The 19284-nt window shown below is 44.8% G+C and overlaps 1 protein-coding gene across 4 annotated transcripts in view; it reads left to right on the plus strand.

The window, feature by feature from the left end:
- LOC108874404 (RNA binding protein fox-1 homolog 3) overlaps positions 1-19284 on the plus strand; it is a 344196-nt gene that overhangs the window by 261228 nt on the left and 63684 nt on the right. For 2 of the 4 annotated variants that reach the window (XM_018662880.1, XM_051074171.1), the window contains exon 1: positions 3017-3507. The exons of the other annotated variants lie outside the window; for them this stretch is intronic. In XM_018662880.1, coding sequence (XP_018518396.1) covers positions 3382-3507 — 126 coding nt within the window. In that variant the 5' untranslated portion in view covers positions 3017-3381. Of the gene's footprint in view, positions 1-3016; positions 3508-19284 lie in introns of those variants that run through there. 4 annotated transcript variants of the gene reach the window in all.

The raw sequence follows: 19284 nt of genomic DNA on the forward strand, positions 1-19284 counted from the left end.
CATACGATAAACAGTGGAGAACAGGAATGCACCGCCGATCGTTTGGGCCCCATTAGTCGCTGCTTGTATTGCCTTTGATTATCGCTGACTGAGCTCCCAGTGCATGTGATGGCTTTTTACTGCTAGAACTGCTGCTTTCAACCTTTTTTTCCCCTTTCTTTCTTTTTTTTTTTTTAAGGAGCACATTAAAATAACACTGGCTCAAACGACACACCACTCCATATCTTCTGTCTCGCTGAAGCTGCGTCTCATGTACAAAGACGGATGTGTTAGTGGATGTTTTTTTGAGAGGAGATTAAAACAGGATTTAAAAGCTTGTAATGCCTCAAATCAGCCGAATCTCTGAGCAGCATCTCGACACAAGCGCGCACACACCTGCACAAATCCACACACATGCAGACTCAGTGACAATCAGGCCTCGGAGAGTAAATCCTGTTCTGTAGCAGGCCAGCAACACAGGCTCTGAAGACCGACGTGACAGAGTCGACAGTGACAGTGATGATGATGGTGATTGTGGTAATAATGATTATGCTGATTATTACAGGGCTGCCACAGCGATGTGGTGATTGCGCCGCAAGGAAGAAATAGAGGAAGACAAAAGGCGACAGTGACAAAAATGATGACGACGATGATGATGATTAGGATCACTTTTTTTTTTCTTTTGGTGATCAACTGTGAGCCCTTTGCAGCGGTTGTTGATCTTTCTTTAATTGGCAGAGAAGCAGTGTGGGGAGTTAACCGAGGATATCTCTACTGCGTTTGAGGGCTTTGATTTCACATGACAAAAAGAAAAGGCACTGTTGAGAAGATTCCAGCAACTCCCTTTGAAGGGAGTGATCTGGCAGTGCTCATTTGAATTATTAACTGGGTGAGACAGACAGACAGAGCGAAAAAGGAGAGCAAAAGAGCGGGAGACAGAAAAACACATAGAGGAGAGACAGGGAGATGGATTCCCATCTTGAGCAGGCAGTGCCTAAACCACGTCAGATATCTGCGATGACTGATCTTTGCATCAAACATTCAGGCCAATTATTCAGGAACGAGGCCGTATACTGGCAGTAAAGATGGCTGCTGGTAGAGGTGAGCATTTATTTGAATTACTGATGCTTTATTGGTTGGTTTCTTTCTGCTGGAGTTCATGAAATACAAGTATGAATGTGTAATTACGGGTCAGCCGTCCCCCCGCTGCCTGCCTGGAATTATTTAATCTGCAGAGGGAGTGTCCCAGAGCGAGTTAATTCTCTCTGTGGTCGTGTTGTGTCTCCCACAGCAGGACCCTGTGATCATTACTGTCAGAGTGGCCAAAGCACCAAACTTGAGGGTGAGACTAAGCTGTGCAGAAAGACAGGGAAAATCTTTTAGTAAATCTCTCTAGCATGCTAGCCTGAAAGTCTTATTCATTCTGGTCACTTTATGTGTAGGAGGGGTTGTTTTTTTCCCCCCTAACCGATCAGCAGCATCTGACATATATATGTTCTGTAAATGTCATTTTCACTGGATGCAGAAGCTGTGCTCATGTTTGCTAGAAGCAGTTTTTATTTTCTACATCAGTGGAAGACATAAGCTGATTTAAGAGCTGATAAGGATGTTGGGTTACAGCGATGAAGCAAGCTGATTGGTTAACCCATATCCTAGAAGGAAGGTTTAAAAAGAAAGAAGACATAAACACTATACTCAAAATCCATACAACTATAAAAAACCATGTTAGCTTACATCCAGCCCACAGAAACACATTTGAGCCTTAAGCTGACTTAAACCACCCTGTACAGCTGCGTCACTCTCATCTCGTCACCATTTTTGTCGCCATTATTCTGGCTCTGGCACAGGAAGATAACATCCCTGTTCTTAATCCTGCCTACAGAGCTCTGATTGTCTTAGTTGTTGGGTTTTTTTCAATTTGGAGAAAAAGCTGTCAATGAGCCAGATCTATTTGAATCCCTGAAAACACTTTGAGATGAAAAATTCTACCCAAAAGATGACAGTCATCTTCTAAGGACCAAGTTTGAACTCTCTGTCCATCCCTTTACTTCCTCTGTGGCGCCATAGCATCGTACCCGACCATCTAATGATTCAGGACGTTGTGTTTTGTTAAGCAACTTGGTGCTTATTTGTGATTTGGGGCTTTATAAATAAAAATTGTCTTGCCTTGCCTTCGTTGTATTAAGAAGAATTGGAGAATAAAGAGTAACCACACCTTGTCGTTCTCTGATAATGACCCATGTTCCTCCAGTCTCTGCTGAGACATCAAGGTCTTGAAGCCAGCGTTGTGTTGGATACGATAGATGTCTTGCGTTTTCCTAAAGTTTTAAGGTAATGAAGTCTCCATTACCAACTGGCGCCCATGATGTAACAAATACACCGTGTGCATTCTCTGTCTGCTTCTTTTAAAGTCGTATCAAACAGAATTAATCAAAAAGATACATTAAAAGGAAGCTCTGAGTTGTTTTTCTTCTACAGTTTAGCGTGCTCTACCGTACATGCTTGGATGGATGCATATTTACAGCTCAGTAGATGCAAGAGCAGATGAAGAAAGATGTCACGACCGGGCCTAATAACAGCCTGTTTTTTTAATGCATTTTCCCCTTGCTTCACAGATATATCTGCTATACATGCTGTACAGTATGTGTCCTTGAGCACACACACACACACACACAGGCGGAGCAGAGTGAGGTGGTGCTGGCCACCGAGGGTGTGCGTGTGTTTATGTATGTGTTTGCGGGGTGGGGGGGCCGCAATTAAAAGGCAGCATGCAGTGTCCCAGGAGGTGCTAATGCCCAGGATCAGCTGTTCTAATGTCATTCACATCCCCTCTGTTATTTAGCCGGCCCCGTTTGATGTATGAATCCACCAGGGACTTCAGTACCCCCACCCCCCCAACCCCAAATGCTACCACCACCTCTTTTATACCCCCACCCTAACCTACCCAACCCCAGCTCTACAACCTCCTCCTCCTCCTCCTCCTCCTCCTCCTCCTCCTCCTCGGCTTGCACAGAACCTCCCCTTCTGTGTCTGAATGCTTATGTTGGCTTTTATCGTGCTCAAAGTAAACAGAGTCGCGCCAGGGATAGTGAGAGAGAGAGAGAGAGAGAGAGAGAGAGACCTAAAAAGAGAGCGAGAGAGAGAGCGAGAGAGGGAGCGAGAGAGAGAGAGAGAGTGCAATAGTGATAAAGGTGGAACATGCACATTGTCTCCGCGCTGCTCGCCTTCCTGCTACATCTTCAATAGAGACACAAAAGCCAGCAAAAAGGAAATTTAAAAGGCAAGAGGAGGCAGAAGAAAGGAAGGGATCCAAAGAGAGTGAGAGAGAGAGTGAGTGGGAGCGAGCGAGCCAGAGAGAGAGAGAGGAAGAAAGAGAGTAGAGCGAAAGGATCTCCCTGCTAAATGCGCAAAGCGTCCCGTCACCCCACGCTGAGCTCCATGGCCAACTCCGGCTGCCTGCTGCTCTCCGGCTCCGGGATGCTACCTCACTCGCTCCAGTGTCCCCCTGCCTTCCTCTACCTGCCCGAGGTAAGACTGAATGAAGCTCGCTTTGTCGCCCTCGCTCTCTCCCTCTCTCTCTCTCTCTCTCTCCCCTCTCACTTGCTCTCCATCCATGCCTTTCATTCCTCCATGCGCTCCTCGACGGCACGTGATAGCATCGCGCTCGCTTTGTGCTGTTACCCTGAGTACTTTCACCCCCCTAACCCTTGACCCTCACCCTGCCTTTGTGTGAGTGTGGGGGTGAAAGGGGGGACATGAGGTGGAGGGGGAGGCGGGGATGGGGGGGCTTACCTCTTTAATTTATCCTCTCAACTATCCTGTTCTTCATTTCCTCTCGTCTTCCTCTCCTCACGTCCCTGCCCCCCTTTTTGAATGAAATGAAAGCAGTGAACTGGCGATTACTGTGACGTGGGACCACGCAGTGTTTGTGTACATCAGTTGCCTCATGACTCATTGTGCTTGGAAATGTTGTGTCGGTCAGTTTGTTGCTCACACTTCCCATGACTTCTCTGCTGCAAAGATAAGGATAGTTTACAGTCAGGTGTGTGTGTTTTTTAATGCATAAGGATGTCAACTTTGTCTTGTTTGTTAAAATAATATGCAGAAAACAAATCATTCACCTACATTTTGTACTTGTGTGTGTGGTGCCTAAATTCTGAAGCTGTTACCTAATCTGACCCCAGCCTGGATCTGCTCGACGTTTACAAACCAGATTCAAGCTTAATTTAAAAAAAACACGTTTCAATTTAAAGCCCTGAAATCAGGCAGTTAGAGCTGTGAGGCCTTTAGGATTAATACACAGAATTGTCAATATATTGAAGTTACTGTGCTGGAATTTAAATCATGCTAAGAAATATCTTTGTACTCGGCTTCTGTTTGAGAACATTTTAGTTTTGTGATGTGAAAACAAATATAAAACTGCCTCTGAAATATTAAGAGAAGAATTTAAATTTCTCCATCACCTCGTCTCTATTCATCACTGTTTTTTAGGTGCATCGTTGTCATAATATCTCTCTGATTTTAAGAGTGTTCTTCATGGTAAAATCATGTTAGAAATAAAACTAAATACACTCAACAGTCAGACTGTTTTTTACAGGATAACATCTTCATTTACTTTCTGAAAAGGCCCACAGTGAGCTCTTCATCCTCTTTACACCCCTTCATTTTTCTAATGGTAATCACAACCAAAGTGACAACACTTTGAATAATTATATATCTCTGCAAATTAACACTGATTTTTCTTTTTCTTTTTCTTTTTTTTTTTTTTTTGGGTTTTTTGTCCTCCTCTTTTGGAAATTGATTCTGTCACTGATCCTCTTGTTTTGTGAAACCTGAAGACCGCAATTTTCTGAAGGGAGGTGAAAAATCAACAACAAGGTGACTCTTAAGAGACCGTGTGCCTGTCTAGCTGCTGAATTATTCACATGTTTTAATTCAGCGAGTTGGGGACGGGAGTGCTGTTAGTGCTGCGATGATGGGGGCTGGGTTGGTGGTGGCAGAGAGGCGGGGTGGGGGGGGGGTCGGTGGAGGGGGGGTCGAGCGTCCAATTCTGTTTTTACTACCGGCAGCATGTGTTGCAGTAAACAGTGTGTGTTACTGCAGTGAGGCTGCTCACGATGGAAACTCCTGCTTTCTCATTTTGAATCCTGCTCCTCCCCCCCCTCTCCCCCGCCATCATGGTAATGGCCCTCACCCCCTCCCACCCATCTGTCCAGAGCGGGCAAACCCTACCGGCCAGCCGGGGATGGTGGGGGTTGACGGATGTGGAGGACCAGGTTCCACCAAACTACAGAGGAACGAAGGCCACCTCCACTTTTCATCCTCCATTTTCACAGTAAAATAATCCTCAGAGATTCATTCAGTGTTACAGTAAAACTGAATTTTGGCTTTGAGTGTGAAGTGATAACAAAACTGAGGATAATCTGTCACCTCAGGTTGGTGATCTGCAAACATGATGATAAACATTATTTTTTCTGGTTAGTTTAATTTAATCAGAAAATATAGATTTTCTTTTAAATGCCTTCATCTTCATATTTCTATATATTTTTTATAGTTTGTGTTTTTTATGTTTATGTTGTGAAAAGATTTCTGAGCTCCTTTCCACGAGTACAAATGTGAGTAAACTGAGTTTAGGTGGGTTTACCTTCCACTACATTCGCGTTACATCCAAATCCTCTGGATGGCCAGTAAGCCTCTTGAGTGTGTGTGTGTGTGTGTGTGTACCTGGCCACGTGTGTGTGTTTATGTCCGCAGTAGGTTTCTTTAAAAGTCCAAGACGGAGCTGAAATCGAAACTTCCTGTTTGCTATTTTCATGAAACATTCCTTTTTGTTTCAGATCCCTTTAATGTATCAGCAGCTTTTGTTCTTTTTCTTCTCTGCTTTTTCTCCCCCCCTCTCTCTCTCCCTCTCTCTCTTTGCGGTAAATCCTCGCCCTGCAGTGCTGTGAGGGGAAACAACCCTCTGAATCACACTGTGGCCAGCGTCTTTCCCCCACCATCCCTTTCCTCCCACATCAACCATCCTTCATAGGATGCTGCCCGTGTTCCCCCGCCTTCCCCCCCGCACACCACCACCACCACCTCCTCCTCCTCCTCTCCTCCTTCCTCCCCGAGCCACAGTGCAGGGCTGCAGCGTCGGCTCGTGTAAGATGACAGCCAGAGAACAGAAGGGGAATAGATTGAGGTGATAGCCTCTGCCTCACAGTTTGTTTGCATTTCAAATAAGACACTGTATTAAGTTGGGCTCCGAACAGCTTTGCTTATTATGTGTGAACATGGCGCCGCATGATATCACAGGAAGACAGGAGTTTATTACATAAAAGATTAGCAAAGCATACCTTGCCTTTATTTGTGTGCAGCAGTGTTTGGGTGTGTGTTCTCAGGCAGTTTGCTTTGATGCTCTTTGTAGTCAACTGCGGTGCGTATAAATCCCGGCTAAATGTTTGTTTTCATTAACACAAGGAGAGACTCCCTGCGGTGTGGTGGAAGAACTGTGGGCTTCTGATTACAAAAAAAAGTGGCGGTATCACGCCGCCGCTGAAGGGCCGTTCCTCCTCTCGACAGGAGGAGAGTTTCTCTACCACATGGGGTGCCGGTTTCATCCTTCCGCAGGATGATGTCACTTTTCTTCTACCGTCAATTTGTATTGTAGTGGCTCATTTCATGAGTTATGGCGCTGGATATTGAGGGAGTTATGAATTACAGTGTGGGGAGGCTTTTACGGGATGCAATGCTCACCGCTGTAGGCCTGTATTAAAGTATAAATATATTTATGGTACAAGCCGAAGCTGACGGGGTAGCTCAGGTTTGCTCATGGTAGTTAGTAGCTGTCTTCAGAGCCATAAAAACATGGCATCGCATGGATTTTCTATTTACCAGGCACTGGGTGGGCATATGGCAACGCTCGTAAATGTAACTCTATTATCTAAGACGATGCTGCTGGGTGAGAAGCAGGGTGTTACTTATGTCTAAAGAGGAAAAAGCAGCAGTTGTTATTGTCTTCATGTCACATCTCTCTCTGTGTCTTTGCCTCGGACTTATCTGGAGATCTCCCGTTTTCTAAAATTGCCTTCCTTTGATTTGTAATTGGATTTTCTATCATGGCATTCCACTGAGCTGATGTCTATTGTTATTGTTGCATCTATTGATTTCTTTTTTGTGGCTTCTTTGGTCGGGCTGTTTTGAATTTCCCCCTTAACTGTACACGGCTTCGGTATCATTCTAAATGGTTAGGTCACCTAGAAGAGGCGATCCTTTTATGTCGGTGGATCCTGGGAGGAATTGCCCGGGCTCTCTGGTTTCAGCAGCCTCCTCCTCCACCTCCTCCTCCTCCTCCTATTCCTACTCATGCTGATCTCTTTTCTACGACTGTACTGGGACTGGCTCTCTCCCTCCTCACACACACACTGATACATCAGGTTAAAGGCGAGGGATGCAGAGAAGGGGAGAGGACTGGGAATACTCGTGACACACTTCCCCCTCGGTTCAGGCCTTGATCCTGCCTCCCAAAGCGCCACTATTCACAGGGACTTTAGATATCGAAGGATTCAGGTTGGCGGTCTCCCGGGGATGGACTAATGCGAACCGCGCAGAGACGGCTCCTTCCTGGGGGATAATTATTGTAGGCCAAGCTGTACTATTGACAGCTGTAAATGGAGATGCTGTCTGTAACTGGGGAGGCCTAATAGGTTTTTGTCCCTACATGGGCTCTCGTTAGGCCCGTGTGGGTGCATTGGAGATGATTTTGAGAAATGAGCCACGGCCTCGTTGGGCTTTAAATGGGGCTCAGAGAGACCACCACCCCCACCACACCACCTCCCTCCTGACCTCTCGGGAAAAGGGTTAACACACAATAGTTTGCTCTCTTTCGATCTACTATTAGACTCTTACTGTTCATATGTTCCCATCATCAGTAACAGAGAAGGCTGGTTATATTCTATATTTCACTTCCTGTCAACACATTCCATGAAAAGACCGAAACTAACAACTGATCCCACTAACAAGTGTCGCCTGTGTATCCAGAGTCTAATATATCTTCTTCCTCTGAGCCACAGAGCTCCATTGTTGTGCAAAAACTATTAAAAACACATCAGTGAGCCACGGTGTTGCACTGGGCGACATGTTCCTTCATTACCATGAACATGGTAACTGTAATTTATTTCGAGTCAATCCTGCATACGCTGTCCTGCAGCAGGAAACACTCACTACGCCACCAAATGTGTAATAATCTGCAGCTAAAAATAGTCCCTGACGAACACACTGTTTCCTTAGGTTTGGGTAAACTTTTCTAAAAGCTGCAGTCTCCAACTGTTTTAGGAAAATCAGTGAGCCTTCTTTAAAAATGTATTAAGAGTCATTTTCAAAGGTTCATGTTTTCAGCAGGAGCCAGTGAACTCAGGGCAGAGAGTGTCAGACAGGGCGAGGACTAGAGTTTGCTGAGAGACGGACAAACACGTTGTTGGTTTTTCTTATTTTAAGGAAATAGTTAACAGTAAGAGGAAGATAGAAAATCACCAGGCTCATACTTTAACCACTTGCAAGTCAAACTCAGATCTTATCATTCAGGTGTTTGTTACATACGTTTTCACGAGCTGTCTGATTTTTCTGTTGTGTTGTTATAGATAAACGCTGCATTTGAAATATTTCCATTATATCACAAAGCGATGCCAGCTTTGTTGTTTTTCAGTAGAGTTGAGCACAATTCGCCCAGATTCAATCAGGCACAAATAAAAAAAAAACTTAAAACCCAATTTCATGGGCTCTGGAATATACCTCTCAATATGTTCTATGTTTTGGTGTGAAATCATTCAGAGTCTTTCAGTTGCCGCCGTTCAGCTGTTTTGTCCCTTAAACAGCTGATTCATAGCAGCATAACAAAGGCGGAGGGACTGATTGAAATGTTTTCTCACTTTTCTCTGCCCCCGAGGAGAATTGTAAATCACAGCTCAGTCGTTTATTTTGAAATTTCATTTGGTGTGTGAGCGAGTGCTGCCTTGTTCTTCACAGAGACTTCACAGTCAGGCTGTTTTTTTTCTTAAGGCTACCCACCGTCTTACTCCACTAGACCTTTGTAAATGGAACAAAATTAAATTTGTTCCCTGTATAGAAGAATGGCACAAACAGTGCAATAGATTTACTCACCAACAAAGGTTTTCCTTTGAGGGCCTGGCTGTATTTTTAATGTGAGCATACATATTTTAGCTTACATATGTATAGCCTATTTATTTGTCTCCCTGTGAGGAGTTCTTGTCATCTGTAGGTGGATGCTTGCAGGGCTTTGCATGCACAGTGCTGTGCAGTGCATCAATAAATGTGTATTTACATTTTGCCAATAATGCTAAATATCCTCCAGTCATTAATGTTGAGCGTTAGCCTGGAGTGCTCCTGTCTATATTCTGGACCTACAGTGTCAGTGAATTAGCATTCACAGTGCTGCCGATGCTAATATACTCCTCTGGAAAACAAAGCTGCAGTTGCAGATGTCCTCACCTCACAATAATTACCAACCTTTTTTTCAGAAGGTGGCAAATTTCTAATGAAGCTTTTAATTAACATCAGTGTTAAACAGTTACCGCTGCTCATCACACTGAACAGAGGAAACATGAAACCACAGGAGAGATTTTCTGTGTTACCTGCTAATATCTCTACAGCTGAGAACCGGTAGCTTTTTTTTTTTTTTTTTTTTTTTTTTTTTTTGGGTTGGATTACTTGTAAGGAATATAAAACTAAACTTCTACTTTTTTAAACCAACAAAAGAAGCCAAAGTTCTCAAATGTTAAATGCTGTCTTAATACAAGCAGCCTTGTAAAATAATCTAAACTTGATAAATCTGATATTTGATGCCAGTTTTCAGTGCCTGACAGTTCATGATGTGCAGAGCTGCTGACACATTTTTGGTCAGTATAGAAAAAAATCCTGAGCTTGAATATCCCCCACTAATCTGTGATATGATGGACTACTGCACAAAGATGCAAAGGTTCAGATAAAGACTCCGTGTTGTCAGCTCTGCATTGCAGTGGCCTTATTTCCCACCCCGGCCGTTTAATACATCTCAGGAATGTCCACTTGGTTTTTTGAAATCTCTGCCTCTCGTTCGCTCGAGTGCTCCTTTAGGCCAAACGGGAGAGCGCGAGCGAGTAGGACTGGCGAGAGGGAGAAAGACAAGACATACGACACAACACCTCCCTGTCTTTACACTGCAGGAGCTCTCTCTACATCACACACACTTATACACACACACATACATGCATACTGTTACAGGAGGATAAAGACAGGAGGATAACCTCACAGTAGAAACCGTTTGTAGCCTTTTTTTCCCCCCTGAGAATATAATCTGTCCTGAGGTTTTCTATTTCTGCAAATGGCACGCTAAAATGCTTAAGCAGCCAGACCAGCTTGAGTCCAATTATTTCTTTACTGCAGTATCTTAGCCAGCTGTGATTATTATGTTTATAATGTAGTGTCACTCTCATACTGTCCTTCAAGCATTCTCCTCTCGGCGGGATCCTCTCAAATGAGACGTATTACCCTGTGTGCTGAGTTAACAGAGTGGCCGTACAAGTGAAAGCAGGAAAAAAAAAAAAGCTATCACAAGCCATTAAAAGCACTGCACCTTTTTATCACCAGCGGCTTAATGGCAGTGGTGAACAGCAAAGCATTATTACCGCTTCTCCTTGTGCTTCTGCAAGCCTGTTTTTTCCACCACTGGAAGACAGGCTGCTGCTGCTGCTGCTGACAAATACATCTCCAGGCAAACACTGAAATTTTGTTTTTCAAAAGGTCATTATCTGTCTTCATCGGAGCAGCAGGCGAGTTGCACGGGAACCAAGTTTGAGGAAATTATTTCTCTCATCAAACAGGCGTAAGAAGTTCCTCCCCCACCACCACCACCACCCCTTGTTGTTGATCTCATGATTTAATTTTTAAAGGATGCAACTGTGCATTGTGTTTGACTACTAAGAGGCACGCTGGGTCACCCGCTAAAGAAGATCAATATTTGAACTATGCTGTTGTGGGTCAGCATGTACGGGTGTATAAAATTAAATGGGGCTTGAAATTGATTTCAAGTTCTCCTTGAAAAAGTCTACAGGTATTCTGAAATGAAACCAAGAGAAGTGCCGCAGAGAGGAGATGACCTCCACCCAGGCAGATTCATAATTGTTTTTGTTTCTCCAAATTAAATGAGCCCTTTTATTATTATTATTATTTCTATATTGCATAGGTGGGGGTCCGAAATTGCCAGTTACGGCACGTTCGTTTTTAGAGACCTAAAGTAATATAAAGTAATGTCCGTGATTCCCAGCACATCTCCACTGGCTACTCCCTTTAACACTGTGAAATGATTATAGGATGGACTTCAAAATAAAAGATGGGGCCTTCGTTTTAGTTAATCTCAGCTCTGCATTGCATGAACAGCAGGAGAGGGGAAAGAAACAGCGAAAGCTCCGACTTTATCCTCTTTCCTTGCGGGCACCCAAACAGGTACCCCGCTGATTACTCTGCTTCTCTTTGGGTAATCGGTAAGAAAGGAGAGAAGCTCATGTAATTTAGCTCAAATCAGAGCCGCCCTCCTCCTCCTCCTCCTCCTCCTCCTCCTCTTCTTCTTCCTCCTCACTTTTCCTCTCCTCAGATGGAGAGTCTAAATATCACTGCTTTCTCTCGCAGCACTTTGTTAGTGGAGCACGCCTCTGTGTTTTTCTAAAATCATCTATCAAGGTGAGATCTGTGGGAAAGAGCAGCGCCTCAGGCTTCCTCTCCATGTGCTTATGAGGTTTTATTAGGTCCCACAGGACCACTGCTTTGGTGTGTGTTAAAAACAAATGGAACTTACAAATTACAGATTACAGCCTCCGCAGGCTCATACGTGTTGTTGGTGTGTGTGTGTGTTTGTGCAGAGACAGATGCAGGCGTGGCCAGTTGATGAAGGAACATGTTTGTGTGTGTGTTGGAGACCGGTGGTGCAAGCAGCCCTACATGAATGTGTTTATGTCTGCCGCTGCTGCAGCTGCTGCTGGGCGAGTGCTGCATTAGTGATGATGGGGGTGGGGTGGGTGTGGTGGGGGGGTTCAGGAGGCGGGATCAGCATCAGTTGTCAGGTCGATGATATTCAGTCTTAAAGATTTTTAAAAAAAGAAAAGAAGTCTCGTATTTCTTCACTTAGCTGCAGTGGTATCTCCACATCAACCCCGTCTCCTAAAAATGATGTTTATATGCTGCATAAGTGCAACAGCAAATATGTTTTGAAAGAAACCGTATGTTGCCTGGATCACATTTTTTACCAGCGTAATGAGGAACATATTTGCAAAAACGTTCATATGTAAAGTATCTGCAGAACACATTTGATGTGATTTTCGTCAATATCTGCTAATGGCAGCTAAAGCACAGTTAACGCAGGGATGCAAACCCCTGGATGTTACAGAACTACACTCTGTGTGCCAATCATCCACCCCGACCACCTCCCTGTCAGTCCAGTGCAGCACGGTCACGTAACACTGGACTGGGAAAAAAAGAACACTTTGCTTCTGAACATAATCCATGCAGCAATTATGTTTCCCCCCCGACACATATTTGGCAAAAACATTTAGTCCTGTATAAGCCTGTGTTTTAAGAGACACGGTTGCTGTTCGTGCAGATATTTTTGTTTTAATTTGTGCAGGTTTTGCCTCCAAGACAGTACAAGGAAAGCAAATTCTTTAATTGATTACCAACATTGAAATTCCATTCTCCATCACTGTACTGGGGGCAGGCAGAAATCTCCAAACCTCAGAAGATCAAACAAAAACTGTCTGCGTGGTTAGATACTACTAGAGGTAAGACAGAGAATGATTTTTTTTTTTGGTTCATAATTTGGGTGAAGCGACCCTTTAAACTGTAACAAACTGTCAAAGCTCAACAGGGATGAGGATTTTCCATTGCCCACTCCCCCTATTCATCCCCTTCCTTCTAATTTAATGACTTAGAATTGTAGCTCCAACATTGTTATCATTCAGCAATAGCGAGTAATGAATAGCAATTAACGTTTTCAAAGGAGGGAGTAAAGCTTGAGAGACGTCGCTTTTCACCCAGAAATGTTGAAACAGCGCAGTCGGGGGAGATACTGTCATGTAGAGAAAGGGCCTAATTTATCCGTCCAGCTGTTTTTGGTAAATAACTTTTTTTTTTTTTCTTTTTCTTCCCGTCACACACGCTGCTATCAGCGCAAACACAAGTAATCATTCTAATATCCAACACATTCTGGCTTCCTCAATGAACTGTAATAAACTGTAATAAATTACTCTGCACATTTTGTCCAATGATTGCTCTTTCTGGTGCCGGGCGAGGAAGTGCTAATTAACTGGATATGAATGAAATTCTAGGGCAGCGTGGTATCAACGGCAGGGAGACAAATGCGATTTAGTTCTGTCGCGAGCGAGTGGAAAATTGCTGTGTAAATTGGAGGTTGTTGCTGCAGAGCGTTTTTCTGTGTGCTTACATTTCATGGGTGAGAATCCAATCTCACAGGGCAGCATGTGCGGACTGCCCTCTCTGATACACTCCACCGTCCTCCACCTACTCTATGATAGCACTCTAAAAGCTCCCCCAAATCTCTTCACACACACTCACATACACTCCCACTGACACAGAGAAACACAAACACATATTTCAAAAGGTAAAAGCCATTGTTGAGCCGAGGAGCCGCGCCAGCTGAGGTAAAGATGTAAGCAGCATATGCCTGGCAATTTGACTCATCTTCCAATTCACCAAATTCCCCTGACACTTGATTTCATGCAGTGTAAACAGAGCAAATTCTAATTGTCACACTTGTCCTCCCCTTTACTCTTATTTTTACATATTTCCTGGTTGCTTTTACCTGGATGTAGTGGGTACTTGAGTCAGAACAAGACCACAGCCTCCTCATTCAGACTCACTTGTTTTACCCACTGTCCCCTTTTCGCCTTCTCTTGCTTTTTTTCATCTGTAGCTGCAGTGGCCGTTTTTATCTATGGGTTTGGGCAGTTTTGGAGAGAATTACGGTGACAGAGCCATGGAAATGATAGGCCGGCAGTGAGATATCTCTGCCTCATAAATTCTACATTGCTCAAGATAATTTACGAGGGAGGTTTGTGTGCGTAAGACAGACAGTGCTTCATGGTATCCATCCACTCCACAGCCTCCGTTCACTTCAGCCTCGCAAGTGCAGTCGATTTATCGAAGCTGAATTTATTTTCACGTTCGTTCTGTTCGTTCCCAAAGCATCACTTTGAATGATTATGATAATTTTTTTCACCCTTTATTTTTTGCTCAGAATATGCCCGAGTATTATTTGTTCTGTCAGGATTATTACAGATAAAAGAGCAAACTAATAGATCTTGCGCGGCGCGTCCACTACTTTACGACTGAGAGGCCTTCGCGATGAGGTATTCTGCCATCAGCAAAGGTCATCGGCTCCCTTGATTGTGCTGTACGAGCATGAGGCCAGGCCAAAAGGCAAGACAGCCCTGACATCAGTAATCATTCTTCATGCATATTTCTGTTTGAGGGAGGTTAACGCTCTGTATGTGCCAAACTAGGAAACTTTTCTTTTCTTATCCCACAAAGAAATCAAGAATGCATCTTTAGATCAGTTGCTAAGGTCAGGTTTTTTCCATGCATTACTACAATAAAGACTTTGGATTTCTCTCACAGAAAGTTTCAAAGGCATTGATATTGCTCCTGAGAGAAGAATTGGATTTTCTTTACTTATTTTTCCTTACTTATTTAGTTTGCATTGTTCGTGTTCTCTTTCCTGTATACCCTGTCTCTCCCTGTTTTTATTTTTTTGTTTTCTTGACAAGGTCTGAATTCACTCTCCTACGTTACAGGCTGATTCGATGAGCAGAGTATGACTGCAGCCCTAGGGCAATAGAAGTTTACAACTCAGTTAGTACCTCTGCACTGTGTCTCTATCCAGTTAGGTTTTGAGGCCTTTATTTTGGTTGCAGTAGTACCTCTAGCCTCCACTCCCTGCAAGGCCTTTTTCAATAACACCTTCTCGCTGTCTTCCACCATGTCGATTTACAAAATGGATGTCTTTGCGGGGAGAGATGCCCCTTAAGGGACCGAACGTAGAGTCCAGGTGGGTGCAGCGCAGTGCGGTCTGTATCCCAGCGGCCCTGAATAATCTCTCACTTGATCTTCATGTAAGATGGTTGCTCATGAGGGTAGAAGTTGTACGTCAGGCGCATGTTTGTGTTTGAAGAATACTCTATAGGTTTTCCAATCAGTGCCAGTATTCCCAACACGACTCTGATGTCAGTGCACCTGCTTATTGCCGTGGCATACCTGTGTCGTTTTAACTAGACAGGATGCACAATGGAAGCAGACAAGGCTCTTTCACAGGGGAGTTAATCTAATCTACTCCCTGCTCAACTTGGACATTCGCTGTCACTGACACGCCTGCGTCGTCTCCAATAAAACAGGTGAAGGCAGAGCACGTCGACTGCGGCTCTGCAGGTAACTGGGGCTGGCACTCTGCTGGGCTTTCATGTTAACCCTCCCCGGGTTCCTTCCAATCATTATACATGAGCATTCATTCTCAATTTGGGCTGCTCTTCCACTCAGTTATTTTTGCTGTCTTCTCATGTCAGAGCGCCAACCACGATGCCACTGACAGAACAGGGTTCCAAAAATATGTAGAAACTCACGGTTGCATTGTAGTTTTGTCGGGTGTTTTGGGATTTAAAAATCCACCACGAGGCAGATGTTAACATACCTTTCTCTTTCTTCCTTCCTCTCTCGCTCTATCTGTGTAGGTGTGTGTGTGTGTGTGCATGTGTATGCATTGTGCGCACACAGGTGACGAGTCAGTGATTCAAGTGCTCAGCAGCAGGTTATTTCCTCTGAACCGGGGCCCTTATTTAATGGTAATTGTAGCAATTAGCATGTGAATGAGGTAAGAATTGGATAATAGAACTAAGATAAATATTGATGTTAATTCACACTGGAGGAGTAGTAGTTGTGTGTGTGTGTGTGTGTGTGTGTGTGTGTGTGGTGGTGGTGGGGGGGGGGTTTACAAGTTCCTGTAAATTTATCCTGAACTCTCATTTGCATTCATTAACGCAGGGGCAATTACGACCTCAAAAAACATCAATGCTGCTGACGTTAAAAATGAATCAATTACTCTTTGGAGGCGACTATGTCATATCAGGAGAAAATGGATCCAGGCCTGCAGAGGTGTTTTCAACTTTCCTCCCTTAGCCTTATTTACTCTGGTGTCTAAACCAGTAACCAGCTGCTGGGAAGGTTAAATGACATCCATCAACTGTCAGACAGCTGACCTGGGGATGAGGCTTTTCATTTTGACTTTGTAATAACTGCGGCTTCGCTCACAAAATGAGACGGATGACCTTGCATGGTCTGTTTCGTAGGCTCCCCAAAGCTCTCTCGGCGCAGGTATATAACAGGTGATGGGACTGTGTCATTTTCCTCCACCGAGACATGGTGGTGGTTCTCTTTCTGGAGCGGTGAGGAAGGAAGATGATGGGGTTTGTAGAGAGATACTGGGGCTTGTTTCTAACGACCGGTGGCTCAAAAGGGAGAAGTGACCCAGGATAGCTGATACTAGGAGGTAGCTGGGGTCTCAGTGGGTTCTGCTGCTGCTGTGACTGAGCAGTAGTTGAGGTGGAAGTAAAAAACGCTCTCCCGGAAGGCGGCTGCCATCTGGACGTCGGCCCATGTCTGCAAATCAGCAATGTGCAGCTGAAGGGCCATCTCTGCCCCCCCCTCCTTCCTCGCACATGTTCGTACGAAACATTACGATCATACGCACACTTGAAAATATACACCAACATTCACATCAGCCGCCGCCGTCCTCTTACGCCTCCCCTTCTTTGCCCCCTGTCTGCTGTTTTTGAAAGAAAAATGTGAGCGAAGAAAAAAGCGAGGGAAAGAGTGCAGTGCCAGGGGCGGGCGGTGGAGAAAACCTCATTTCTTCCGGCGTGCTGCAGTGAGTGGGTTATTGAGGTGGCTGTAATTTGATAAGGAGAGGAAACTCAATGGACTGTGAGCAAGTCAGCAGTTTGAGGCCAGTCACATTTCTGATGTGATGTGGAGGTGGCGGTGGTGATAGTGGAAGGAGGGTTGGAGGGGGGAGGCTGGAGAGGAAGTGAGGGAGACGGCGAGAGGGAGGGAAGGCAAAAAAAGGAGTGAGGAAGAGAGGAGAGCGGGGTTCCCTGACATTGGCGGCCTCTTCTCCATGGGAACAGGGAGGAAGGAGGAGCAACACTTATCCTCCTCAGGTCCGATTGTCTCTCGGACGGAGCCAGAGGCACATTCCCAGGCAGATGGCCCATATACATCGGCCTGATCACTTCTAATCTGGAGATCTCCCCACAGAGCCCCAGCAAACCCTTCCCCCCTCTATTTCAAACGCTCACGCCTTTATCCCTACCTTTCTCTCCGTGCTCTGAATTTCCACTCTCCTTGCAAAGTCACTTTTTGTTGTTGTGGCTGTTTCTCGCTCGCTAGATAAGAGACACAAGTGTGATCAGCGAACCTTTGAAGTTCCCATAAATAATCGGGCAGCGTGGCCCACTCCGGAGCCCTCAGCTTCCAGTTCAGATCAAAGATTAGCCTCACGTCGGCCCCAGCCCTGGAATAAAGCACTTTATTGGATTCCAAAAGCTGGGCAAGCAGGCCCCTTTCTCTCTCACCGCGGGTCCCTCGTCAGACACAAGGCCCGAAGACTTTCACACGCAGCCTATCGAGCTGTTTGTACTCCCAGGATCCACAAGAAAGAGAAAACAAGAAAGCCTGAACAATGCTGACTTTTTAATCAACACCACATTCAGAGGCAATCAGCAACCAAGGCCTGATGTCTGAGAAATCTCTATGTGGAGAAAAAAAAATGGGACGGGGGGATTTTTGAAGTTACTGTTAAACAGGCTGTAAAATGCTCCCTCAGACCTGCAGGGCATTTGGATCTGGCGAGTCCATGCAGGCAGTCAGGGCTGTTCACACATGAGCAGGCTCTCTCATCTGGCTGAGGGCGAAGACAATCTGGGGCCCGGTGTTTGAGAATGGCAGCCCACCATTCAAAAGGTCGGCACTGGGCTTCTCTGGCTCGTGGTCACACGTCTATCTGGGTACGTTGCTGGACTACACTCCAGGTTAGAAAACTGGCCCGAGCCGATTCTCTCATTGGCCGACTAAAGTGAACGCCGCCAGCATTTAGATGTCTGAAGAACTAAAGGGTAGGCTGGTCTGTTGTTAGCTGGTTAAAGACAGGGCTCACTGAGCCTTTTGTGAGGGATGAAAAACGATGTCCCTCTTCATGCTAGACTGCTCTGAGTAAGAAATGGCTGATGAGGGTGGGGGGTTGCAGCTCCTCCAAACCCTCAGAAAAGCAGAATTATCTTCCTGTAGGCTCCTCCCACTCGCCACCTTTCAATCAGGTCTCCTGTACCACTCAACACCAAGAGTTACTGTCAAGACTTTACAGGTCTACAGGAGCATCAACAACACTGTGTAAAACATTAACAGTCCTGTTTAATATCCTCATCCTCCACTGCTGCAGCTCTCCTAACATTGCACATTTTTAACAATAGGTAATACTCAGATCTCTCTTCCAGAGCCTAAATCCCCATAAAAACACATCTCATCGTGGCAGCTGTATTCTCTGGGGATTTGATGTTCGTGTCATGAAAAGCCATACTGTGCAAGCACACTGAAGCGCCCACGCACAGATTAGGCTGGTCATACCAGCTCTCTCTCAATTTTTTACATTTCTTTCTTTATTTTTTCCTTTTTGAATTATACTTGGTAAACAGCTGAGGATTGTACCGAGGGGAGGGATTTTATGAGCAGGAGAAAATGTAATGATAATAGTAATAAAAAAAAAAAACATCATCACTGCAAGATGAAAATTGTCTCAACCTGAGAACCCTTTTAAAGGTGCACAGCGCAGAAGGAGGCTGACCGAGCCAAAGACGAGATGAAAAATAATTCTGTCAGCAGACACTTTCTCCCTACATCACCCCATTGCACTCCTAATTGATAAATGATGTCCATTCATTTCATCAAGGTCAGCGTACAATTAAAACATTCATGATTTATCAACCAATGAACAGAATCCAAAATCAGCAGGGATTGCAGGCAACAAACCTTGATGTTTGATGACTTGAACTCACACACACACACTCTCTCACACACACACTCTCACTGTAGAGGAGTGTGACCTGAGCAGCTCAGTGGGGATATCAAATAACTCTCAGTCCAGAGTGACACTCTGGCTCCTGCTGCTCCCAAGTGTGTGGACTCTGGAGGTGATGAGCTATCAGACACACAGGA

Source organism: Lates calcarifer, linkage group LG11 (assembly GCF_001640805.2).
Source record: "Lates calcarifer isolate ASB-BC8 linkage group LG11, TLL_Latcal_v3, whole genome shotgun sequence".
NCBI lineage: Eukaryota > Metazoa > Chordata > Actinopteri > Centropomidae > Lates > Lates calcarifer.